The sequence below is a fragment of the Meriones unguiculatus genome, chromosome 8 (genome assembly GCF_030254825.1).
Source record: "Meriones unguiculatus strain TT.TT164.6M chromosome 8, Bangor_MerUng_6.1, whole genome shotgun sequence".
Lineage (NCBI taxonomy): Eukaryota > Metazoa > Chordata > Mammalia > Rodentia > Muridae > Meriones > Meriones unguiculatus.
In genome coordinates this window covers 90458003-90484709 of record NC_083356.1, presented here as the reverse complement: position 1 = coordinate 90484709, position 26707 = coordinate 90458003, and the positions used below count along the sequence as shown (strand labels likewise).

The following is a 26707-nucleotide window of genomic DNA, read 5'->3' as shown; positions in this document are numbered from 1 at the left end:
TCAATAAACACTTATAAAACATTAGGAACCATACCAAGACAGACAAACAAATTCCCAGGCTCTTAAAGCTTGGGGTTTCTTATGTCAGTGGCACAAAATGAATGATCACTTACTTCTCTTATTCACCTTTGGTGCCTAGAACCAAAGTGTTAGGCAGATGTTAACACATGACCATAGGGTAGGTGGGCCTATGGTGAGGGAGGCTGACTAGGTGACACCATGGCTGCTTACTGATCCCCTTCTCAAAGGCAAGCATCACCATTCTAGAGTAAAGGGCAATTGTTCTTAAATCATCTCTTTATTTTAAAATAGCCAGAAGTTGAGATTTTTAATGTTTATAACTTCCAAATTCAGAACATTCCTCAGGGGCACCATTTTTTTATTTGATTTTTTTATGATCTCCTAGGGCATGTGGCATAGGGGTGTGATGTCATGTGCATGCCAGATGAAAGGAGAACCTGAGGAGAAAAAAAAAAATCAGCACCTGTGTTGGGTGAGATGAAACGGAAGGTTTGGCTCACCTAGGCCTGCACAGAAACGGACAGGTTCAGCCATGTCCAGGTAAAGCTAGACTCCTTGTGTGGAACTCCCGTCTGCTACCTGCTCATTAGGCAGAGCGCGTGTTCTGTCTTACTTGCTACTGCCATTCTCATTTTAATCTCCAAACAATTCTAGGACTGTCATGTTTGCTGGGGCAGCTGATGTGTGATCCAGGTTAATTACTGTTGTTGTCAAATGACACTGGGGACATGATTTCTATTTTGGTGCAAGAAATTCAACAGTCCTCCCTAGTGCTACAGATGTCATTCTGAAATTAATTGCTAAAGCAAGACAACTAAATAACCCAACTGTCGAAAGAGGAGTTAAACTACATCAGCGTTGGACTCGCTGAAGAATTAGGATAATTCTCATTTGCTGTAGCTTGAGGCTGCTCTCCCCGGAACTGTCTCAACTCCAGTTCCTCAATAGCAGTAATTTTATTACTACTTAAAGGCTTGTTGCAGTCTGCTTTCTCACCTCACCTTCTAACATCCTCAGGCTGTGCTGTGGCTGGCGTCTGGGTGCAAGCAGAGGCACAGCCGTGTCCATTCCGTTATCCAGTCAGAAAGTGGGAAAAATAACTCATGGCTAAAATGCTTGCTGTCACTGAAGGATGCACTTTAAGACTACTGATTTTACTAAGTCATAAATAATGCCCTGATGACTCCACCAGGTACCAGAGAGAAAGGAATGGAGCCCCTGTGCTCTCTCCAGGCAGGGTTACCCAGAGGCACATTACTCAAGCAGACCTCTCAAGTTTATTTCAGGATAACTGATTTTGACTTCTGAGATGCCCAGAAAATTCCTTTTCTTCTATTTCTGTAGTAACCAGGGTCCTGGCAGTGAAAAGACAACCCTCTCAACCTGCACAATTTGCCAAGTCTAACAAAGGTATGAAAAGGTAGTGAGAAACATAAGGTATTCCATGGTAGAAACAAGCCTGAGGAGAGACGGGAGCAGCAAGCCTCAAAAGGAGAGCTAGAACAGGTAACTTGCTTGTGGGACCCATAATGGACCTAACCAGTGGCCAGAGGTGAGAGGCCCACTACAGTGATTGAAACAGGGCACAAAGCAGGGCCAGGACAGCCTAGCAGAGTCAGAAGAGAGAGCAAATAATGCAGCCCGACTCTGACCTGGAGCTCACGCCACAGTGGAAACCACATCTCACACTGAGTCCCTAGAATTTTTTCAGCTCCAAATGGGACATGAGGCCAGTGTATGGGGAAATCAGCTAAGAGAAAAAGCTGACTCTACCAAAATGGCTCTGTAGATTTAAAATATCTCCCATATGTTAGAAAAACAAAAAAGAGAGAACATGCGCATGTGTGTGCGCGCAGGCACACACCAAATTAAAGGAATGAATATGAGTACTTAGAAAGCCATAGTCCTTGAAATTCATACGTAGCCAGAAGCTTTGGCTAGAAACAAAACAGACCGATGATCCAGACACACACTCTGCACCACTGCCATCTGATCCACGGGAAGTGCTTATACCACAGAACAGGAACACGGTCCCTTCAACCTATGGTAATAAAACTCCAGTTCCACTTAAGAATTCTATTCCAGGTACATCATTAGGTAAAACGGTAAAATGTCTAAAAGAAAATACAGAGAATAAACCAGGCATGGCGGCGCACACCCTTAATCCCAGCACTCAGGAGGCAGAGGTAGGTGGATCTCTGTGAATTTGAGGCCAGTCTGATCTACAAAATGAGTCTAGGACAGACAGGACTATTACACATAGAAACCTATCTCAAAAAATCAAAACAAAAACAAACTAAATAGAGAATAACGTCAAAACCTTGTATTAGGTAAAGATTTCTTGAATACAATATACAAGAAAAAAACGACTATAAAATTTAGAGCCTCCCACATTAAAATGTACCAGTAAGAGAGCTAAAAGGCAAGTCATAAAATAGAAGGTACTAAAATACACACAGATACAGACTACAGAGTTAGCTGGAGTAACTCCTATAAATCAAGAAGAAAAAAAAAAACAACAACAAAAAAAGCAGGCCAATATGTAAATGGGTAGTTCCTGAAAGACGTGCCCAATAACACAGCAGAAAGAAAACTAGGTATCATTGACTACTGAGGAAGTCGAGATGCTTCTCCATGCCCAACAGAAGAGCTAACTATTGAGAAAGGGTAGTGAGTTTGCCTCTGACGTCCCACAACGGGTATGGATTGTTACTGTAACCAAGAGTGGTTGGTAGCATCAGCTAAAACTATGTCACATCCTATGACCCATATCTACTTTTACCAACAGGTCTGTTCACAGGCAAGAGACACCTACGATGTTATTGATAATAGCACCTAAGTGAAAGCAGTCTAAGCAGCCACCAATAGCACCATAAATACATTCAACAGAATGGTGTAGAACTGTAAACACTGAACGGCTGCACCCAACAGTGTGAATGAATTTCCCAGACACAATGATGCACAAAAGCAGCTGGATAAAAACGGTGCTTGGGATGGTATGCTGTAAGGTTCAAAGGCCTGCAATTCCAACCCGTGCGGAGCGGTCAGGATGGTGGTCACTCGAGCACAGAACACTGGGTAAGCAGGGGCAAAAGGGAGGTTTCTGAGGCAATGGGAGGCGTTTGTGTATATCGGTAAATGTCTACACACTGTATACGTTAAGTTTATGCTTTTTACCATGTGTATGCTGTATTCCATAAGAGTCAGTTACAGAAATAAATTTACATAGAAAGGCAACATCTCTCCACCTATGATACATGTATCCTGTGTGTGTGCGTGTGCGTGTGTGTGTGTGTGTATTCATGGGTGCATGGGTGGTGTATAATACCCCTGCCAGAAGCCACAAATTGGACTCTGTGAGTTATTTTTCTTAAAAAAGGACAAGATTGGGAGGAGTCAGGTGTGAAAGGAGGATCTGAGATGAAACAAGGAAAGAGTTGGGGGTGAATATGATCAAAATTCATTGTATGCAGTTCTCAAAGAATTAATCCAAATACATTCTTTAAAGAAAACACACCAAATCCAAGCATTTCCATACTGGAGAACAAACCAACGCTACTGAAAGAGAAACTGAATTTCTGTGCCCAGAGTTTTTCTTAATAGAACAAATATTCTTCTGTTTAGGACTGTTGGAAACAATCTTGCAGGGTGGAATAAAAGATTCTCAGTCCTCGTTTCCCTAAGAGACCCGAAGGAAAGCAATGTGGGATGGCTGCAATCTTTGTCCTTTTACTACGAACTCTAGCAAATCTGGAGATAATACAGAACTATCCTCACTCCCTACCTTTTGCTATGCTGACTGCTTTTTCCTCCTGTGGGCGTCCAGCCATGTGACATCAGTGTAGGATACACTGTGGGATCACAGAGTGTGTTTTCCTAACTAAGTGGGTGGGTGGGTTAATAAGATCTCTTTTTAGTCGGGTGTGATAGCACTCATCTTTAATCCCAGCACACAGAGGCAGAGGCAGGGAGATCTCTGAGTTTGAAGGCAGCCTGGTCTACAAAGTGCAGGACAGTCAGCGCTACACAGAGGAAGCCTATCTAAAACAAACATTAAATTTTTTATTTCATATGTATGAATGTTGTTTGTATGTATGTGAGTTACCATATAGCTGCTGGGAACCAAACCTGGGTCCCCCGCAAGAGTAGGAAATGCTTTTAACTTGAGTCATATCTGCAGCCAGCCCTGGGTTATGAATGGTTTTTACTTTGTTTTGAGCTTTTAATTATTTGCCTTAGAAATGTTTTTTTTTCATACAATATATTTTGATCATTCTTTCCCCTCCCCCAACTCCTTATAGATCCTTTTTACCCACTCAACTTCATGTTCTTTGTCCCTCAAGGCCAGCAGACCTCCTTCTACACAAAGAACTACAGGCAACTAAGGAATGCTGAGAATGGGGAAAACAATGTTCTCCAAGGACAAACACACAAACTGGTTATCCAGTACCAAATGGAGAACCAGCCCTGAAAATACAAACAGGCAGCATTACACACGCTGAGCAGGTTATATTTAGAAATATATATGAATACAAATGTATGTAATAACAATTAATGAAAAAGAGGACATGAATTTAAAAGAGAACAAGGAGTATATCAAAGGGTTTGGAGAGAAGAAAGAGAATGAGAAAATGATGTAATTATAATTTCAAAAGAAAAAATCAAAATAAACAAACTCAAAAGACAAACTATAAAAATGCCAAAGGAAAACAACAACTACGACATAAGCATACGAAAAAAGAGAGACACTTCCAGATACCACAAGGTTGATGCAGCTAAGACCTCTCAGAGCCTGTGACGGCACTCCCAAGACCCTCTGGAGTTCAGACCAGACAAAATCCCAGCACAGAGTAAAGGAGTGGCAGGCACAAAGTCCCACATCTAACCAGAAAGCTATTTGCATTTGATACCTGCTAGGAGAGGAAAAATCAGTTTTCTCCAATGTAGTGTCACTGGGCATATCAATCATACTAGGGCAAGCCAAATGCTCCATAGCTGGCCAACGCAAAATAGATTTTGCCTCGTACGCTTTACGCCAAGTTCTAAAGAAACCTAAGACAAGGTCCACTCAGTACTTGTGGCTCCTCCAAGCACTTCTCACCTCTCTATTCCTAACTTCTCCAGCCCAAAGACTTCACCTCCCTCCCCCAGCATCTGTATAAACCTGACATTTCATCCACACACACTCTTGGTCCTCAGCTCCTCTCTTGGTCCACTTGCCTCTCTCCCTTTCCTCTCTCGCTCTCCTCCCTCCCCCACCTCTCATGTCCCAGTTCGGTCTGGATGCCCCCAGATGCCTCTGACTGAACAAGATCTCCCTCTAGCTACAATAAAACCCTTCTCCTCAACCAGACCTAGGAGTGGTCCATGTCCTCATTTTCATTCACTTTAGAAACTGTCAAAAGGCTTTTGTTTCCTGGATCTTTTATTTTATTTTTTTCCATTTACTGCCTAGCATCACACTAAAGATCATTATATGTAGATACATGGTAATTCAACATGGGAACTGTTGCCTGTGACCCAGATATGTGCCTAATTGCTCAGCTTAGCCTCCAAAGAATGCCAGTTAGTTCACAACCACACATGAACTCAGTAAGGTGGCAGGAAATAGGAAAGGCTCTTAAGACCAGTTTTATAATTTTGTCTGAAGTCTAACAGTCATACATTGCTTAAAAACAGGTTTTATTCAGAAATGTGTCAGGAGGCATTGTACCAGCATCACAGAGTATGTTTATACAGTAAAGATAGACTAGACATCACTAGGGTGATATAGTCTCTCACATGATGGCTTATTGTTATGCAAACAGCATGGAAGGAGCAAAAAAGTCCAGTTGGATAGGGTGGGGACATTATCTCCATGTCACAGGTAAACAAGCCAGTGACCTTCTGAAGTTGTATTCTAGCTATTTGCTAATCTTAACTGTAAGACCCTGTGATTAACCCTAAAGAGTGCTGACACATTTGCCTATTTACAGCTGGAACCCCAGCTAGCACTGAGCAAAAAAGCCTAGCCTGTGGCTCCTTAGAGAGTCCTTATTTAATCTTGTTCTTCCCTAACAGAAGATCCACTTGGCTCATTGTGTGGATGCCATTATCATGGTGTCTGTTTTACAGTTTTTCCTTGTGTTGCTTTGCTGCAGTGGTTCAAACACCACTTCAGTAATATGTCATCTGGGTTTGCCTGGGTATCAGCTCTCTTCTCCCTCCAGGGAGAGAATGAGGCCAAGTTTTTTAAAGGCATTAAAGCCTCAGGGAAAGCCAGTTCCAAGTGCAGCCAACAGTGATCACGGGACACAGCACAATTTCCATTTGGATGCAAACACTGAGATGGTTACATTAGAAAAGATTCTCTTAGAAATGTCTACTGAGGAATGAAAACACAGCCACCTTTGGCTCTCAAGTATCACCGCCTTCCTGGAAACCCGCAGACCTTCCATCCCGGAATATCCAGTTCACACATGAAGAGGCTCACACATGAGCCTAAGACAACTAAGCATGTCTACTTCAATGGCTGAGGCTGAGCACTCACGCCCGACGTGCTGAAGCCATGCCCATCATGTGCACTTACTTGAAAGAAGCCCTTGACGCATCAGACAACACCCACAGTTGAAGTCCCACCCTAGCCTGTTTCCTCATTGATCTCTTCTACTTACCTTCACTGGTGGCCGTGGTTCAAAGTGACAAGCACACTGGCTATGTTTAGAGTCTCCTCTAACTATTCTGGCCTCCTTATGGAGCAGGAAGATGCCTGTTCTTGGCACCTCTCCCTTCAGCATCTTCCTTTGTTCTCTGGGTGTTCAGAGAGTATGGTGTCTGAACAAGGAGGCTCTAGACAACCTCACACCTTCAACACACAGAAGTCTGTAATGAATGCTCTCCACAGGAAATGTTGGGAGAGAGGAGGAAAAATAGGGGAAAGAGGGTGAGGAAGGAGGAGACTGAGGGAGAGGGCAGTGCTCTCTGTGGAGGGGTAGTCAAGTATTCATCTCCATCTTGTTTTCTAAGGAAACTGGCTCATGAGTCTGGGAGTGGGGGTGAGGGGGTCACAAAGCTAAGTCAGGTCCATGCAGCCAGCTGGAAATGTAGGCGCAAATGTGTATTCTGGTCTTCAGTTCTGGGAAACCCTAGGTTTTGCTCTTCAAGGCCCCTGAATGATCAGGAGGGCCACATTCATTACCCAGGGTCATTTACTTGACTCAATCAACTGAGTACAAACATCAACCATCTAAAAAGTAGTCAGAGCAACAGCTGGGTCAGTGTATGATTAAAGAGCTTAGCCATTTGGGTACGGAATTAACATCACAACTTCTGGGCTGAACAGTCTCATTTGCCAAGTAAACACCTATGCTTTCCTCACAACTCACTTTTGCTCCAAAGCATTCTCCAGGCCTGGAAAAGGCTCCCTGCTTCTGAGGGGAAGGTTAGTCATCGAGAGAAATTACAACTCTGACACCCAGTGAAGAGCTGGCCTCCAGTTAAACTTACACTATACAGTATCTCTTCCTCCAAGAGCTACAGTTAGCGTACCAGTGTCCCAGCAACAGGCTCTCTCCAACAGAGGTGATTTAATTCTTGGTTTTATGTCAAGTACACCAAAGTATGCCTTAACTAAACTGCTCACTCTGTCTCTGCAGGTAATTTGTTCTCACACTCTTGTGACATGAATTTTACATGTACACTATTCAGTCTCTGCAGAACCCAGCTGTCACTCTGGCAGGTGGCTTGATTAAAATGATGGCATGGTTTCCTTCTGAAAGTAGTGCGCACCAGGAGCAGGAGCACAAAGACTCCCGCTCTCCTTGAGTTATCAATCCCCTTCCCATTCAACATACAAACAGACTGAACTACTGGTGCAGAACCAGGACCCACTGATTGGTGTGTCCCTCTGTTGGTGAAGGAAGAATTCTCCCCCAACCCCAATCAAATCAAGGAACATTAAACAGACTGCCAAGATAATAGGGTGATTTGAGTTCGTGCATCTCGAAGTTACAAATATCTCTTCTGAAAAAAATGCTAGAAAAGTACTATGGAAGAGTAATTTAAAACTAAAGAATAAAATGCTAGAGGCTAAAAGAAATCCACACAAATTTTTTAATCTGGCTATTTGATTGCCAGGTATCTGGACTACCTCTTGCCCTCTGACGCACAGGAGGCGGTTTCTACTTTTGCACTGGCAGAGTGCTGGGCACTCAGAGGGCTAAAGAGACAAGCTAGAGGAAATGAGACTTAGACACCTACAGTCTTTAACAAAGGCTGGCTCAGCTCTTCACAGCGTGCCTTCAGGCACCTGTGGACTCTGTTGTGTTCTACATCTTTAAAACATGTGCTGTTCTTTATTCAGGGCCTGGAGCACTTCTGCCCAGCAAAAAAATATACACTCCCATGGCATCCTTGGGAGAACCATAGAACTTATGCTGCCCAAGGTTCTGCAATAAGAACAAAATGAACACTGGTTATCTGGCACTTGGGATAGATCCAGCTTAGTTGATACTACCTTCCACTTCCTAGAAGCATAAATTGCCAGTAGCACTTCTTTATCCATTAGTTCCAGAAGTGAAATCTATTTCCTCTAAATCCATCCCAGAATATTACAGAATATTACAGTACTGTTCCTTATTCTCAGTCTAGTATTATCCACTACAAGACCTTTCCAATTCTCAATTCTCAGAATTAAAAGTGTTGGAGTGTTTAAGGTGAGCTTGAAATCAGTGGTGGCCTCCTCTGTACCAGCAGCCCTTGGGCAAAGTGAAAATGGAAACAATTCATGTCATCCCCCCAAAAGTCCTTGGAAGGAGCCACTTCATCTCTATGGCAAGGAAATGTGAGTGAGGCTCAGAGAAAAGGGGAAAATGGCTCAATGGCCAGGAAACAAAGGTGTCACCCTACTGCAATGCCACTGCCTCAACATTGGTCTATTCAAGGAAGTCATTTCAGAAGAAGCAGGGAGCCAAATCTAGGTTAAAAGATAGATGATTCTACAACATTTCAACACAATTATTATTTTGACAGCCCACAGCTGAATAATTCTCCATCCTGCTGAGGCTCAGAAAATTTCTATGATGTGATGCAGTTCAAACAAGTTGTAGTAATTTCTCACACATATCTGTCCCATCTGAAACTACTTCTTGGGCTTATAACCATACAACACACACCCCCAGGACTAAAGCAGGGATGTACTGGCAAGCCCCATTAACATCCGAGGCAGTGAAGGCCCACAGAGATGGCCATCAGCTGTTTGGCACTAACAGTGGGAGGAGAACCCTCCTCTACACATCTATCTGGGTTCAGCTCAGCTGGCACCAAAGATGCTCAGATCAGCATCCCATGCTTAGATAACCAACACCCCAAAACACAGCTGAGAAGAGGGGTCTGGGAGACTGAACAAACAAGACTGAAGGAAGCCAGCTGTGGGTGCAGAGCCAGGTAGGTGAAAAGGAGTGTGTTAAGAAAGGCAAAGAAGGTAAGAACCCATCCATGCCTATGGACACTGCTTTAGTGTTTCCAAGCACTTCACACTTGCCCACCTACTAGAGGCAGGGCGTGTTGACTCAGGCCTGTGGTCATTTTCTACCCCTTTCCTTCACGCGTACCTCAGGCCTCCTACCCTCAGGATTAATGCATAGAATTCCTTTCCTCCATTATGTATGCCTCTACTCTGCCTTTATCTAAGTCTCTGGTTGTTTTTATAAACAACTTTGCAATAGATTGCAAATTCCAGAATTAAAAGTGTTATCCATCTTCAGAATAGTGGATGTGAAATTGTATAGAGCTAAAGGTTAGGTTTCATGTCCATGAAGACCAAAAATAGTTGTACCATTGAGTTGGGTGTTCTGTTTTGTTTTGTTAAACATCGTTCCTCTGGCAGGCACGTTGGTGACCGCTACTGAAAACACAATCCCCGTGCCCTCAGTAAATAATGCCTCAAAAGTTTACAGATCACCTGCTAGGTGCACTTTAATCATGATTTGCCTGGTTAACCATTGCCCCAAGCCATCCACACCTAAGATCTAGAACCCTGAGGGCATGGTTCCGAGGCCCCACACGCACCTCTGTCCAAACATCAGCGTGGACTTGGTCTCGGCTTCATTGAAGACTGAAGGAGAACAGCAAATGACAATCGTGGTTCTACAGTTCCCACCAAGAGAATCCTGGAGAATCCGAGTCATCTTGCTGTCCCGGTATGGCACATGTGTTTTCTATTTAGGAAGAGAAGGAGTATTGGTTTTGACAGCCCATTCAAAGAAAAGCTACAGAAGCCAGCAAGCCAAACTTAGAAACATGTGGGATAAGGATTTGCAGCCAGGTCACTGGATCTTGCCAAAGAATGTCCATTCCGTGACCCATGTCATAGGAGGTTAGCATCACCATTCATGCTTTCTAGTGCAGTGGATCGCGCAGCAATGGGCACCCCGGCCAGGAATCCCTCTACTCTCTTGCAAAGTGGAAAATGAATGAATGGCTGGGATATATGGCAAAGAGAATACACAAATCCCAAAGGCAGCTTCCCATAATACTATTTAATAGACGGTGACAGGATTACTTACTGTCCCTTCTGCCAAGGCAGAGATCACATTTCCAAGAGCAGACAGAGACTTGTTGATATTTTTAGCTTCATCGAGAACAGCTCCCTCGGCACCAGTTTTGCTGACCTACCAAAGAACAGAAAAAGCCGTGAGGACAAATGAGAGAGCACAAAGCAGAAAGCCCAACTCACAGAGGGAAAGTAGGCAGGCCCTCCAGGGAAGCAGGGAACGACAGTAGGTAGGAACCACCAGGATCCTGCTGTCCCTGGAGCCAGAAGCTGAGATCTCTCCTGCTGTCATTTTCCTCTCGATTGGGTTTTAGTGGAAGGGCTGAGATGCCTCAAGGGTGGGGGGAACTGGAGCTACTTCCTGGGGAGACATCCATCCAGGAAAACCAGCTCCACAAGTATTGTCATCGTAGTGAGCTGGGGCCTGGGGGCCTAGCCACAGCCTCCCAGTCAGGTGGGGTCTGGTGGGGCATAGTAAAGAAAACATTTATGAGCCCCAGTTTCAGGCAAAGGACTGAAAAGATGGGAGGGGGCATTATGACTTTAGACCTTCTCTAGTTGTTTCTGCAGCAAGGGGAAAGAGAGTGGAAGGGCAAAGGAAGGAAAGAAGGGGTATCTAAAAAGGCTTGAGGAGACGTGAAAAGACAAGAACGTGTGTTATACTGTAAATTTGCTTTTTCTTCTCCCTCCATGCCCAGTGCCTCCTCTGCTGTCTTAGTACAGATCATTTCACATTTACAGCATTTACTCTACAGACAGCGGGTTATAAACGCTGCCCATTTTTTTTTTTTTTTTTTTAAGGAGGGGAGGGGATTTGGTAAGATTTGTCCTAGTGGACTGGGCAAAAGCAGAGTAAACAGCTGCTCTCTTAAAAATAAATAAATAAATAAAAAAGGAAAGAGGAGAAATAACTAAACGGAACAAGATAGATTAAAATACATACAAAGGAGAGCCCACCTCACCCCACCCCAATAACAGAGGAGAATGTTTGTCCAGGGGCAGGGTTCTGAAAATAGGCCAGACTTTTGCCCCGGAACCGTGGAGGGCAGCTTGCTTACAGACAGACATCATGGAGTATGAGCCACAAAAAGCAGCAGCTTATTACAGGAGTTTTTAGGTGATCTCTAATTTGAGCATCTTAACTCCATGAAATATTCACAGCAAGGCTATCTGTCAGCTTCCTTTGGCAGGCAAGGGCGATGAGCTCACTGCCAGCCTAAGGGAAGGATGGCCCTTTGAAGTAATGGGAACGGAAGCCCCCGGCTCTGTTCTCAAGATAGTACGTTCATACAGACTCATCTAGGGAAAAGGAAAACAAACACAAACAACAACAACAAAACTTAGAAGGAACACTTGAAATAACCTCCTAAGTACCATTAGCAAGAAGCACCCAATTGTCAGCAAGAGGCAGCTGTCAGGTATATTTCAGCCCTAAACAACTCAGCTTCACAAGGCCTTCTGTACCAGCCTGTACCCAGTAGGGCAGTCAAGTTAGTGGTCAGTCTAGAACTGAACAATGTGCTCCCTTGATCCTGAGGAGGGACTGAGATGCCCAGCCAGAAATATCCGATGCTTTCCCGATCGGAACAAAGGCAAGAAAGAGGACAATTCCCAAACAATGACTTACGTAGATGTTTGTGGCCATGGTTAGGAGCTTAGAGGTGTGAGGCGGTGACAATCACCTGCACAGCTAGAAAAACTGACTGAGCTTCAAGGCCAGCCCTGATGAGGACCAGCTGATGTCACAAACAGGCATTGTGCATACGAACTGGCTCTGTGATGGTGTCTAAAGGGGTTGTGCCCTACCTGAGTGTAGCAGTGGGAACATCCCCTAGGGCAGGCAGTGGAGGGGGCTGAGAAGGGAAGAGTGGTGATTCCAGATGTGGTATTAGCTAGTGCCTGGGGGCACACAACAGAGTACAGTTGTAGAAAGAGGGTCACAACGAGACCAAAGAAGGCTTCACAACCCAGAGGAACCACTCCCTCATGGGAGACCCGTTGCTTCAGACACACTGCCAGTAGAACAGGAACACTGGCAGAGTCCAGACTCCAGACCCTTCCTCAGCAAGGCAAAGCTGCAGAAGCAGGGCCACCATGTTCCAGGGGTAGAGCCCTCCCTAGCCTACTGGAGTCCACACAACAGGTGGGCTCCTATCATCCTAAGAACACCCCTCCCACCTTTGTGCAGCTGCCTCGACAGGCTAAGACGTACTTACACCTGCTGAAGGCCATCGGCTACAAGCCTTGAAGCACATGCCTCTGACCCAAATAGGGGTCTTTTGGACCAGAGAAGAAAATGAGAAAGCAAAGAAACTTGACAATACCATGCCTCAACATTTTAAACCTCTTTAAAAACCAAGAAGTAAAAGGAACAAAAATACAACTGTATGCTTGAGCAAATAATAGGGGGAAATTACAGACAATCTAAACAAGAACCAATTACCTTTTCGCTCCCAGCCAAATCAACCAAATACAGCTTCCCACTGAGTTTTTTTTCAGTCTCCACATTCTCTTGTTTAATGTTAATCAGGAAGATACTGTGACTCCTAGAGCTGTGTTCATTCATGTCTGAAAAGAAAGACTGGTTTATTGCCCTACAGAGAACAAGTGAGCATAGGTAGCAAACTTCAGGTCTTTGGAGCTCAACCAATCGGGTCACTCAGAATGTATCTGAGGCCAGCATTTCTAATTTTAAAAGGAAAAAATATATAAATAAAAACCCACGCATTCTAGAGATGATGGATTTAGAATGCCTTCATGTGACAAAGGAATTAACTTCACCCTCTAGTTGAGCAATTTAAAGTATCTCAGGGTCTGCAAGAAGCCCTATACCTCATATCGTACAGTAATCTCACCCACCGAGAAGCCCACAGCTTCTGTGCTGGTCCTGTGGAAACCCTCAGACTTTCACATGTAGTACCTGATTCAGTTTGTCCTACTCATGTGTGTAGCCTAGGCTTACCAGGACCACCATGAAGGAGGAGGAAGACACACACCTCTATAAGAAACACACAGAGGCCTCACAGAGTAAATGTGCTTCACTAGGTCGGGGTGCAGGGAAAGTGCTTCCTTTTCCACCAGAGCCCGACAAATGTACCATTCAACTTTCACGATCCCTCAAAAAGCATCTTACCAGGTTGTTCCTAAAACACTCTGAAGATTCCCATTTTTAAAAGTCACAAATAAATACACTTAGCAGCATTGCATGTTACAAATCAGCATGTAAAGAGCATTTGTTTCTATACATTACTAACAATTCCTGACCTGAAAATGTTTAAAAATGATCTATTACAATAGCAATAAAAGGATAAAATATAAATAAACTGAAAGAAAAATAACAGATTTTTAGACAAAAGCTACAAAGTATTGCCTAAAAAATATTAAAGCAAATACAGATGAATAGAAACATAACCCATAGTCATTTATTAAAAAATTAAATAGCATTAAGAGGTCGAAATTGGGGTTGGAGAGATGGCTCAGAGGTTAAGAGTGCTGGCTACTCTTTCAAGGATCCTGAGTTCAATTCCCAGCAACCACACGGTGGGTGGCTCACAACCATCTATAATGCCATTTGGTGTTCTCTTCCGGTGAGAGGCCATACATGCAGGCAGAACATTTATAAACAGAAAATAAATAATACAAATTAAAAAAAAAAAGGTCAAAATTGGGGCTGAGGAAATGACTTGAAAAGTTGAAGCTTTGCTATAGAAGCAGAAGTTTGGAGTTTGGACTCTCGGAAGCCCTGTGAAAGCTGGGCAGGCATGGCGGCTATCCCATAATCCTAGTGCTGGAGAAAGGCAGAGACAGGAGGAGGCCCAAAGTTAGCTGGCTAGCTAGACTAGCTGGAACTGGAAAGTTCTGTGTCAGTGAGAAAGTCTGCCTCGATAAAAATAAAATGTCAAGATCAAGCCAAAGAGCTGTCCACCATCAACTTTGGGCCACACACACACACAAAAGCATGCACACATGCACAAGTACCTGCCCATATGTGATCCTGCTCACACATACCACACATGCATACACATTAAAAAAAAAACACAAATGTAAATATTGGTCAAAATACTCCATATAATACAACTGTATCAAAATCTCAATGCTATTTTCTACAGAAAGGAAAAAAATCTACCTAAAATTTTAGAATTCTACAGAACTTCACAGCATCCTGAACGGCCCAGCTGATCTTGAAAATGAAAACAGGAGCTAGGGAGCTGACACAGCCAGTGAAGCAGCTGCTGAAAGGGTATGAGCTGGGGAAGGTCTCAGGTCTCTGCTGGGGAAGAGGCAGCATTGTGGAGACGCATGATGAGATGTTACCCACAATGCAAATAGACTTTTAACAGCAGAGCACTGTTAAATATACTTACCTCACTAAAACAGAAACCGTAGCTGGTGACACGACTCAGTGGGTAAGTCAGGATGCTCGCTGTCAAGCCTGACATCCACGTTCAATTTCTGGAGGCCCAAATGTGAGGAAGAACCCACTCCCAAAAGCTGTCCTCTAATGTCCACATGCACCTTTACACAAGCGTGCACACAGGCACACACACACACACACACACACACACACACAATTAAATTAAAAACCCTGGCAGAATGATAAGAACACTAATACTATCCTAGATGCTCAGCTCTGAAGCTGGCAGCCGATTCTGGTACACCGTGAACTACTCATGACTAACAGCTTGGAAAACTCAGCGAGAAAAGTTTCATGTGCGTTCGGGTTTCAGGCAGAGGGAACCCATGTTTCCTACACTCTACGAGAGCCTAGGTCAGCTCTGAAAACTGCTATGTACATGAGTGTCCTCTGACAAGCCATGGGGTAGGGAAGAGGCTAAGAATTTCAGTTCTCAGTCACAGAACTGGAGCCCATCCACAGAGGAGCGTCAGACCCGGCTCTTAGAGGAATGTAGACCGGTCATCAGCTACTGCCTGAGTCTCTTCCACACAGTACCTTCACTCCCTTCCTCGGTGGCAGGCCTCACTTGGGGCAGCTGCCAGGCTTAGAGAGTTCTCCAGACGCTTGGTCAGGCCTGGCTCCCTAGCTTCAGCAGCACATCGCATCTTCCTCAGCATCAGAACCCAGAACGTGGATGCCATGCCCTGCCCTGCCCGCACACCCTCTCCTGATTTCTGTTTCCTCCTCAAAGCTAGAAATTCTTCGTTCTTTCAGCTCTGTCTGAAATCATACTCCTTTATCCACATCGCTCTGATAAAAGATAGTGCTAGCTCTTCAAGGAGCCCCTGCTGCTCTAATACAGACGTGGAACTCCCTGAGACGTGAACCATGTGCGGAAGTCGCCTGGCACGTTAGCCTCTGGGAGTGTGTCTGCTGTGAGCATGTGTTTGAGGGACTTTGCTCTAACTCCCTCCTTGCACTTGGTAGAACGCCAATGGTTTTTCCGTGTTTGACATGAATTTGCAGGACGTCTGAGTACTACATGCAGTCACGCTGCACGTGGGCCAGAGTCTGTCTGCTCACCGCTCTCTGCTGCCTTCCCATGCAAGTGTCACATGTGCCTCCTTGCCCGGCCATCCTGCACACAGGGCAGACATTGGTATTCTACGTGACAGTGTACAGGTCACCACGTCACTTACTTGTCACAGCCACATGTCGATTTGCTTTGCCTTCATCTATCACATCCATGACCTCCTCCGGGCTTGACACAAACCTCTCGGTACACCCCTGCAAGAGTGAAAAGCAGGTCAGGCTGGCCACTGCGACAGAAAGCAACAGCATTTCAAAGCAGCTCAACGGCTTTTTTTTTTTTTTTCCCCTAAAGGTACAGACAAACAGAGAGGCTGCAATGCTGACCAAGAGTGTTTCTGCCTTGCCTGGGGCTTGGATTCTACATTAAAGAAAAGCATGAGCTAGCCCTGGGAAAACTGGATGTAAAGCTGGAGGAAAAGCCTTTTAAGCTTGTGTTCATACCCTGTAGCAATGCTTTCAGTAGGCAGAAATTAAAGGAAGAAAAACTATGAGAGGAGAAGAAATGAGAAAGGTACTTCCTCAGCTTCCATCATTTCATTCCAGCCACCATGCTTCCGCCGAGGTACAAAGCATAAACCATTGCATTCAATCCCAAAACCTCTTTAATAGGAGCAATACTATATGGTAATATTTACATAGCAGTTTTCATAAAGAGGGCTGGGTGTACTAGTTCATAGCTTATACAGGAAGCACTGGGTTAGATCCTCGGCACCAAAAAAAAAATTATATATATACAATTTACAAACAGGAAAGCTACAATACAAAAGAAGCTGAGTGTTGATTTCTGTAGCCACATCCATGATAAGGCTCAGGGTTAACGATGCTTTCTGGATACTCTTTATAACATCTCATATAAAAAGTATTTGGACAGCGACTAGAGAAGTTAGCTGCATCAACACAAGTCTTCTCATACCTTTACATAGGGGACTCTGTTTTTATCTTCATGAACAGCCAAGTTGGTCTTGGACACTGTAGTGACAAAAATGATGGTATGCAAAGAAGAAAAGGAAAGTTAAAAATCCTGTGTTGCAAGAATAGTGATGGTTAAAAAAACAAACAAACAAACAACAACAACAAAAAAACGATAGGCAAGCCTAATCCTTTCCAATTTTCAAGTTTAAACTGTAGCTGAGAAGAGCACACAGCCTGAAGGCAAACATCACTCAAGTTTCCATCAGCTGTCCAGGCAGAAGTGCCCTAACTCAGCTCAACCTCCCCTGAACTTCAATTATCAAGCAAACACAGCCAAATTCAGGTGCAACTTACCATCAAGCAAGTCTCTTATTTTGTCCAAGTAGATCTCAAAATAGGAAACCTAGTTAAAGACAAATTGAAATTGGAATGGAAATACCATTATCACATTTCCAAAACATCGCTATTAAACTCACAAAAGCTTTTGCTGTGGCTGAGAAGATCCCTAGTAGCAGGTCAGAGTCCTGAGCACAGAGCTACCATCAGCCCTCACATGTTTCTTCCTGCTTGGCCCCTGTGATTTGCACATCTGTAAAACATGGACCACTCGCTAGCTCCATGCTCTGGCTCCTCTGGTCTCCATCCAGGTGTTCCTTACATGAGATGCTAGGCAGACTCTTACAAGAGGACTCAGTTCTGCCTTAGCTGAATACCAAGCAAACGCCTGTGTGTGGTAACAGCCACGAGAGAAGGCATCTTGAACAGGTGATGCTCCAACATAGTAGACCTCACCTGACTACATGATGCCACAGCCTTGTCAGATCCATGCAAACAAAGTTTACACATTAATACGAAGGAAGCAAGGAGAGGCTAAGTGAGGATGCTGGGAACTCCAGGAGCTCAGAAAGATACCTGGGAGAGCACTGATGAAGGTACTAGCTTTGGAGTCTGTGAAGGGTTGGAACAAACGGGGTTTAATAAAGACAACTGGCCAGGTGTGGGGGCAATCCTGGGTCAGAAGGTTGAGTGAGAGGATTGTCAGAAATCTAAAGCCAGCCAGGGCTACAGAGTGATACTCTTTCTCAAAAACCAAAGCGAAACAAAATATGATTAGACTGGGGAAGGAAAAGGAAGCCTTCAAATAATTATCCTCATACTTCAGCCCAACCCCAGTCATATCAATATCAGCTACAGAATTACGGAACCCTGAAAACTACTGCAATCCTACTAAATCAGAGTCTCAGACACCATAACCCAGAATTCCCAGGTGACTGGTCTGGTAGCTGAAGTCATGAGATGCTTAAACTAAGAATAAGATCTGAGGAATGTAATGTACACATAGCCTCAATTTCCTGATCTGGCAAATGAAGCCATCAGTCTTTAAGAAGTGAAAATTTCTTTCCAGGATTTTCCACACTGTTTATATCTGACTCTTTTCTCCCAAATAAACTTGCCATAATACTCACTAGCATCTTTGAAATATAAATAAGAGAACTGGACAAAAATAAAATATAGTGATCCACATAAATTGTAGCAGCCCCAAAAGATCATATTGCCTAGTGATCTATGATGCTTACAGAATGATAAAACTGTCTTACAACACATTTCTCAGGATATATGCCATCATCAGGCCAGCCATGAGTGTAGCCGTACAGTTGTAAAGCTGGGCTGTGCCTGTCAGAGGACGGGACCAACCCTACCTCTCTCTGGTTTGGGAACCCTGAAGACTCCTCTGCCCTGGCACGAATCTTTATTCCGACTCAGCCCTGGCTTATCAGCTTTCATGCGCTATCACCTGGAACCCCCACCCCCACCCCAGTTCCCAGGCAGCTTTGCAATCACTGCTTTGACATCTAGTGCCTGGCACCTGCTCCTGGCCACCTGTACTCTAACACCACCTGTCTGTTCAGCTGCCAAACTCCTCCTTCCCGTCTCTCTGGACACTCCTACCTGACGTTCCGGAGTCTCTCCTCCCAGCTCTTTGTTTCTGTTGGTTTGCTCTGATTGTCTAGAGTTTTTCTTCTGGGGCTTGAACCCAGGGTCTCATGTAGGGAAGGCCTTACCCTACCACTGGACTATACCACCAGCCCTTAACTGTTCTCCCTAATCTTTCAAGTGGCTACACTCCCACTGTCCAGTCCTCAAAGCCCAATTTTAGTCCCCTCTAACCAGGCTTTCCCTGCAGCCAGCCTTAGGGTGGTGCCAAGATATTTGAAATCATGATTGTCTGATTGCCATTAAGAATTTTTACCACCTCTGAGATTTTTCTTAAATGTTTTTCATGCATGTATACAATGCATATTCACCTCTCAGCTTTGGTGATCCTAAACATGTGATTTTACTTCCACAAATTACAGAGAAAATTAATTACGTCTAAAAAGCAGTCCTGAATCCTGCACTGCCAAGCCTGGCAATTAAATTCCTGTTCCTGTTTAATACAAGTTAAAACGGAATTCTGATTTATTAATTTAGGCTTCTGTTAGGTGTCAAAATTCATTTTGTTAATTCAAATGCTTTGTGAGAGCAGGCAGAAGGAAAACCAATAGGCATTGTTCAGGGGAAACAACAGCATGATCAGAAATAATGTTCAAAACCTTTGTGGGATGCTTTAAGGAGCAGATTTTCAATATTGCCTTAATCAGGCCTCTTTTTGTTTAGCCTGATAGCATGTAAGTTCAGAATGCAGAGTCCACACAGATAACTTGTTCACTTACAATTCTTATTAATAGCAAAGCTAGTTCAACTAGGAAATGCACAGTGGGAGCCTACACTGTGAGATTTAACTGTAGAGACTGAAGGAATATTCTTCCCCTCCTCCTACCACCTCATGCCAGCGCCATTCTTAATCATAATAAGATTCTGACACAAGACACTATTTCCAGGGCAGTAATTGGTTTAACATCTTATTCAGGATTATCACTTAAGACCGCTACAGTAGTTTAAAGTGTGTCGGCGTAAACAGCCTTAAAGAAGCACTAAGCTTCTAAATCTTGATCCCATCAATGTAACAAGCTCTGTATCCTCAGACGTAAGGAAACCTGGCTAGGTTCGAAGAAGCAAGCTTTCAGCAACAAAGAGACACGAGGTGTGCTGGATGTAACTCATAATTCTGCAAACAGCAATGGCTTTTTGAAATGTTAATTTAGGAACAGTTTGTTGTAGAAATAAATAAGGGGAGAGGTTTAGCATTTGTGATTGCTGCACTTATTTATTTTGTGTGGGTGTTGGGAGGGCCCGAGGCCTGGTGCGCATGTGGAGAAAAACTTGTGGGAGTCAGTTCTCTTCTTTCACATGTGGTGTCAGGGAGTAAACTTGGCTTGTCAGGCTTGGCGGCAAATGCCTGTACCCACTGAACCATCTCGCCAACCCAGAAAGAAGAAAGGTACCAGCATCAGTTGGTGCTGGGACCTATTTGTAACTTGGATCATCTGTCTGTATCTGAATTTCAGCTCCCTCATCACTAAGGGTTCAAGCCTTAGTGTGCACTCGTGTGCACTAAGGTTCAAGCCTTCAGGACAGTCTTCCCACTCACCATCCACTCTACACAGCCTCTCTCCTTCCTGCCCTTCAACCCTCCGCCCTCAGAGATGGAGAAGCAGACATTGTGCATATCTGGGAACACAGAAGCAGGGCAGGGAGTGCTCTAGGCTGGCCAGTCATCTCCTTCCCAGGAGAATGCAGGATTGGAAAGATGAGAACCTTCAACAAGGGGCTGCATGATGCCTAGACCCTCCCCAAAGAAACAGGGAGAGGTAATCCAGAATAAAACAGGCTAGAGATGGTGGGGAAGAGTAGGGATGCAAGGTAAGCCTGTTTTGGGGTGGTAGAAATAGTAAAGATTTACATAAAGACGATGACTATCCAATTTGGGGAATATACTAAACTTCACAAAATTGTATGTTTTTAAAGGATCAATTTTATGCCATATGAATTCTATCTTTTTATTTTTTTAACTTAAAAAGAAAATCTAGGGCTGGAATTGCCTGATCTCCACAGCCTGTTCCACACCGGCCACATAGTCACTACCTTATGATGCGTCTCTCATCATAAACAAGTAGCCTTCTGGAATTTACAAGTAAGTTCAAATTTTATGATTCAGTAGAAACAATAATAGAGTAGAGGACTCCCTTTCAATTCAAATTTAAACAAGAGTAGCATTTCTGGGTTAAAATAAAATAATAACAAAGAGGAAGAGCAAAAAGGCAGGAGCATACCCTCCCAAGACTTCTCAAAGGAGAATGAATGGGAGTAGGGGTGTGCATTCCCTTTAAGAGTCACAGTATGTAAGACAGCATTTGAACCTGTAATATGTTTAGCACTGGCCAAAAAAGTATTTTGCAAGTTTGTTCTGTCATATAATGCTGTTCTCTGGCAGCTTCCCTATTGGTAGCACAGGGGATTGTGTTCCCTGAAACTCACATTGGGGAATGCTGTCCTAACCCCCACATAGACACATTCCTGCACTATCTTCAGAAACACATAGGGAAAGGGGGAGAATCCAGGCGGGGACGAGTAGGATGAATTCATCCTGGGCCTTGTACTTTCTTTACATTCCTATTTCAAGCAAACCATTCCAAAAGCTTAGTACCGACCTAAATCATTAACCCACCATAGGATCCGCTTCCCACAGAATGACACTTGAACTAAAAGAAACCATGTTGTACATCTACTTAAAAGGAAGAAGACTGAGAAACATCGCTTGGGGCCTAGTGTCCTGTCTTGTTCTTAGTTAAAAGTACTTACCTTGATATGAAACTCCAGGTTCTCATCCATGGAATAGATGTGATCAAAAATATCATGTGCAATCCTCGGTATAATACCCATAAGCTGAGGATCATGCAACTTCCCCTATGAGTGAAAAATACAAACACAAGCAGTCAAAGGAGTGTTGGGAAACACATGGGAGAGGAACCGGAGTCTTCCTTTTTCAAATAATGTCATTGCGTCTATAAAATCCAAGTAGACTGTGTGGGTCCCGTGCAACAACCACAAGTTTCTAGAATGATTTGTGTGGAAGGCAGAAGTCGACATTAGTCCTGGCTCAATCCAGGGCTTCTTAAATAGAATCCACAAACAGGAAGCAACCACACAAAGGCTGTTGGCTCCCTAGGGATTCCCTGATAACCCAACGTGTTCCCCCTTGTATCCAGCAGAGGGCCTATCCTGGCCTATCCAGGCCCGCCATCTGCTGCTCCATGCAAATTTACACAAGCAGCCAAACGGTAAAAAGGAAGGTGAGCATGTTTTAGTTTAACTTGTAATATTTAGAACCAGAAACAAATCCAGATAAGCTAATGCCAAATAAAATCACATTAAGAATGGACAGAGTTAATCACTGTTGAAAACTTTCTAAAATCCTTACTCTCAAAGTGTTCTCTTCAGGATCACTTTGCAGACCAGCCAAGAAAATCCATTCCATTGATCACTTTTTGAAATCTATAATTCTCACCCTGAGTTGTTCTATTTCTTTTTACTCCTTTTAATAATTAAATATACTTGAAGGGTATTTTCATTTTCCTTTTCCCCACTTTTATTTCTTTTACCTAGTAGGTAGAGGGATAAATACTCTTTGAACATTACTTAATTCACTTTTAATGCCCAGAATTTCTATATATGAAGACTCTAAAGATAGGCGACGAGTATGGAGATGTGGAGGGCTTTGGGATCACTCCCTATGAGAGGAAATGGGAAAGGCAATATCCTCCAAGTCCTACTGAAGGGATTCTGAAGTATTTACAGCCTTGGCTTCGGTTTGGCCTTAAAGTACACAACTCCATCGAATCTTCTCTTACTATCCCAGTCAAATGACTATTCAAATGACTATTCGTGTGGTAAGCAACACATCTGCCATGAACACAGCCTATAGGTCTACAGAGATGGTCTACCTGAAGTTTTTAGACTTCTAGGAAGTTATAAACCTCTAGGAACAGTAACACAAAAGCCAGTTTTCTCCTGGGTCCGTGGAGTTGCCCGACAACTTTTACAAATTCAACCCAGACACCTGGTCCACATTTGCCCAGTGCCTTGAAAGCCAACTTTGTTTTTTCCTCAATCATCTTTTCCCTTCAGGTCTTCATCACACAGTATCCTCCAAAAAGAAACCTCCAAGTCAAGATTTGAGTTTCCAAGTGCAAAAAACCCACATGGACACAGGCATTAAAGACGTGCTACCAAGCACTTGTTGCCACAATTTCTCAGCACATCTGACTCCTGACTTCCTGCTCTATTGATAGCAATAGGAATGCAGAACTTGGAAACGCCTGGCTACTCTCATATCTGGCTATTCTGGCATGTTGCTCTCTCCTATCAAGAACAATCAATCAGATGATGTGTTTACATTCTATTTTAGTTTGGTTCTAGACACACTAAAAATAGAGTTGGCCTAACACTCAGGAGACTTAGCAAAGTGCTTTCTGCATAAAATTAGTGCAGAGCTGGAGTTCAATAGAATACAAAAGGTGTTCCCTGGCATGGGAGAAACCCACTACATGTTAGCACTGTAACGTTCAGCTCCCAACAGGCCCTCACTAAGCTGGGGTGGGGCTGGCTTGACCTAAGATGTCATAAGACAATGCTCTACTCCAACCATATGTTATTGTAGAAAAACAGCCCCAAATACCTGAGAGTCAGGGTTTCAACTCTTGATCACATTTAAATCACACAGGCCCATCATAAGCACAAACAAGACAGACCACAGCCAGGAATCCTACACTGCAGAAACTATCTGCAAAAAAGATTCCTATGATAAAAAGACAGATTTTTCTTCCAGTTAAATTTCACTGCCCAACTCAGCCAATCAAAAGTCTTTTCTACCCAAACCTCTAGGGCTCTTGAATAATCCACGATAACCCTTTAGCTTCTTTTCAGTGGCGACAGCTGGAGAATAACTGGTAGTCTAAGAGTCATTTATAATTGATTCAAACGTGTTTTCCTGGGTGCTTCTCTTCCAACAGACCATCTCTTATTGACTCCTGACTTAAAACTAGACTTCTAAAATAACCTGGGGCAGGGAGTGTGACATTAAATAGCATATGCATGTGGTATGGCAAATGTACATGTGGAACAGATGTGTGGCGTATGACAGGGTATAATGTATGTGAGATACGCGTCTATTTGCTGTGGCGCGGTGTGAAGAGAGATTTATATTATGTGGGGGTGGGTATGATGCATATGTGTGAGATACATATGTGAAGAGGGTGTCTAAAGGGTATATGTTCTGTCTGTGTGGTGTATATGGAATGTGTGGGCGGCATTTTTATAATCATGTGAAGTACTCCTGCTCCAGATGAAACATACATGCAGAGATATAATGGGACCACCAGGCTATGAACAGAGGTGAATTCAGTGAATGGAAAAGCTCTTCCCGCTGAGGTAGTAGAGATGGGTTCCTTGGGAGGGCCTAGGGTGGGCAGGATGGTTGATATCTAGGCTGAGCAGAGGCTGTGGGTGGCAGGGGTGAGCTGACAGCATCAGAAATGGGAACTGAGATCAGGAATGCCCTCTCAGAGACAGCCACAGTATCATCTCTTCAGGATAAGACAGGCACAGGAGAGAAGGATGAGCTGCTGTCTATTGTTCCTCCAAGGGAGCAAATAGAATAAATGCTTTACAGCTGTGTTCTGTATGGTTCTCTTCAGAAACATGCCCAACTGCATACAGCCTTCCATGAGCAGGTACGGAAGGAGCAACAAGACACGGTCCCCTGGGCACTCAACAAGACTCTCTTTGTTCTCTGCCAGTGGCCTCCTTGACTTCAATGGTTTCCTCTAACACCACAGATGGGAAAGCAAGAAGCCAGTAGCATGTGAGGGCATGCATTCTTCATTTTGCTCAGGATCATTAGGCAGATTTGCCAAGTGGCTTGAAAGACTAAACCATTCCTGTGGCCTCCAGATGTCCCTCTAAACAAACAAACAAACAAACAAACAAACAAAATCACAAGGTGTCTCCAGCCATCTCTCTCAGCGTGCTGAAGAGGACCACTAGTGCTTGAACCAAGGAGCAACCCTTCTAAGCATCACACCAAGCAATGAGACAAATCTACCCTCGGTCTGTCTGCAGCAGCAGCCAGCATCCACTTTACCAACCTGCATGGTCTTCTAATAAGTCCACCTTGCATAATGGTGCCTATCATCCTCAGGACCAATACTGCCCGGTGAGTGCTATTTTACCTAAAAATCCCCCTTCAATGCAGCATCATGAGGAGTTAGTCTTTCCAGTTTACGGAGGATTCTATGTTGTTCTCTTTAACAGAAGATAAAGGCAACACCATTGGGTGCCAGACCCAAAATTGGGGGTTTAAAAAAAAAAAAACCAAACCATGTTAAAATGTGACAGCCTGTTCACTTGGAAGTTAACATCCCCTCTAAATGCCTTTTGAAAGATCATTGTGTGTGTATAAAACTGAATATATAAAACCCTCCGTTTGGAAGACAACCCCTGCAGAGCGTTTCTTATTTAACTACATTCCAGGGTCCTGAATTTCTGTTTGCTACCTTCTCTAACTTCAGCCTGCAGCCATCCATTCCCTCTGGCTTCCTCTAAACAGAGCTCTCCCTTCCTCCGGTTCATCAGTGCCCACAGAGGAATGGGACCCAGCACGGGGCTGCGTGACTCAGAGACTGAGCCAGCTCCTTCCCAAGGCAGGCAGAAGTCACAACAAAGAGAAGCAACCCATGACAAATGACAAATACGCATCGGTGACGGAATTTGGGAAACTCAGATGAGACCAGCGTGGAATCTGGCTCCTTTCAGGTCCCTCAGGAGTGTGCTCAAGGCAGGTTGTGTTGAATTTACACTGCAATACAGCAAAAGCCCAAGAGCCTTTAATTTTACAAAGTGTTGCCAGAGCAGAACAGGACTGGCACCTGTCTTCCCTGTCACCTACACCTACGCACTCCTATGAAGTCTTCCTCTGCATGGGAGTCTCTCTCAATGGCTACAATGTTTAAGTCTCTGACATTTAGCAAACCCTTTACATTTCTAGACGATAAATTAATCCCAAAGTTTAGAATTCATTCTTGTAAGCATTCCCTCATAGTTCGGGAGATTTAAATTAGGAAAGGGCTTTTTCTTTCATGTTACATATGCCTCACTAATCTTCCAAAACCTAAAAATTGATGGGTTCCCTCTTGGCATCCCAAACGAACATGCTCTCTCTCCTTCTCCCTCTCCATCTGCTCTGTCAGTCTTCCCATCCTCTGTCTTCAGACGCAGTGGGGCTGGGAAAGTATACAACTGCAACTTCACTAGTGCCTGCAGGGTCAAGGGCCTGGGGCCCCTTAAGAGAGAGGAAGATGAGGGGCCGCAATGGGGCGTGGAGACACCAAGGCCAGATCTTCTGGAATGCTTGCTCGGGCTGTGAGGTGTGAGACAACCGGCTAACGTAGTCTGTGTGTTGGGCAATTGTCCCGATGGAGAAAAGGTGGCAAATGAGCCTCATGTTTCTTTAATGTGCACCGTTCCCAAACCACTTTGTCTTCTGCAAAATGGGCAAAAGAAAGTCAACACCACACGGAAACGAGATTCCCCGGCATCCCCCCCTGCACTCAAGTCAGTACCCAGAACATCAGAGCTCGGAAGATTTTAGCCTCATGCCTTTGAAATATCCTCTTCAATAGGAATGATTCATGAGCTAAATCTATTCTGCAGCAGCAGTCTCAGTGCTGGTCCCAGGAGGGATTCATAAATGAAAAATCCTTAGCTTCAAGGATTAAGGATTCATCCTACCCTGCTGCTTCTGAGCCGAATTCTCC

At 44.0% G+C, this 26707-nt stretch overlaps 1 protein-coding gene and 1 long non-coding RNA gene across 3 annotated transcripts in view; one reads left to right on the top strand and one right to left on the bottom strand.

The window, feature by feature from the left end:
• The window catches only part of Kif5c (kinesin family member 5C), a 148892-nt gene that overhangs the window by 63633 nt on the left and 58552 nt on the right, over nt 1–26707 (bottom strand). For both annotated transcript variants that reach the window (XM_060390134.1, XM_021654036.2), the window contains exons 4-10: nt 21696–21800; nt 17307–17355; nt 16954–17009; nt 16148–16235; nt 12996–13120; nt 10566–10670; nt 10069–10217 (exon numbers count right to left, since the gene is read on the bottom strand). In XM_060390134.1, coding sequence (XP_060246117.1) covers nt 10069–10217; nt 10566–10670; nt 12996–13120; nt 16148–16235; nt 16954–17009; nt 17307–17355; nt 21696–21800 — 677 coding nt within the window. The remainder of the gene's footprint in view (nt 1–10068; nt 10218–10565; nt 10671–12995; nt 13121–16147; nt 16236–16953; nt 17010–17306; nt 17356–21695; nt 21801–26707) is intronic.
• On the top strand, nt 418–3737 carry LOC132655898 (uncharacterized). Its single transcript, XR_009593848.1, has 3 exons — nt 418–561; nt 2810–3099; nt 3646–3737. It is a non-coding gene; the product is annotated as an uncharacterized LOC132655898 (long non-coding RNA).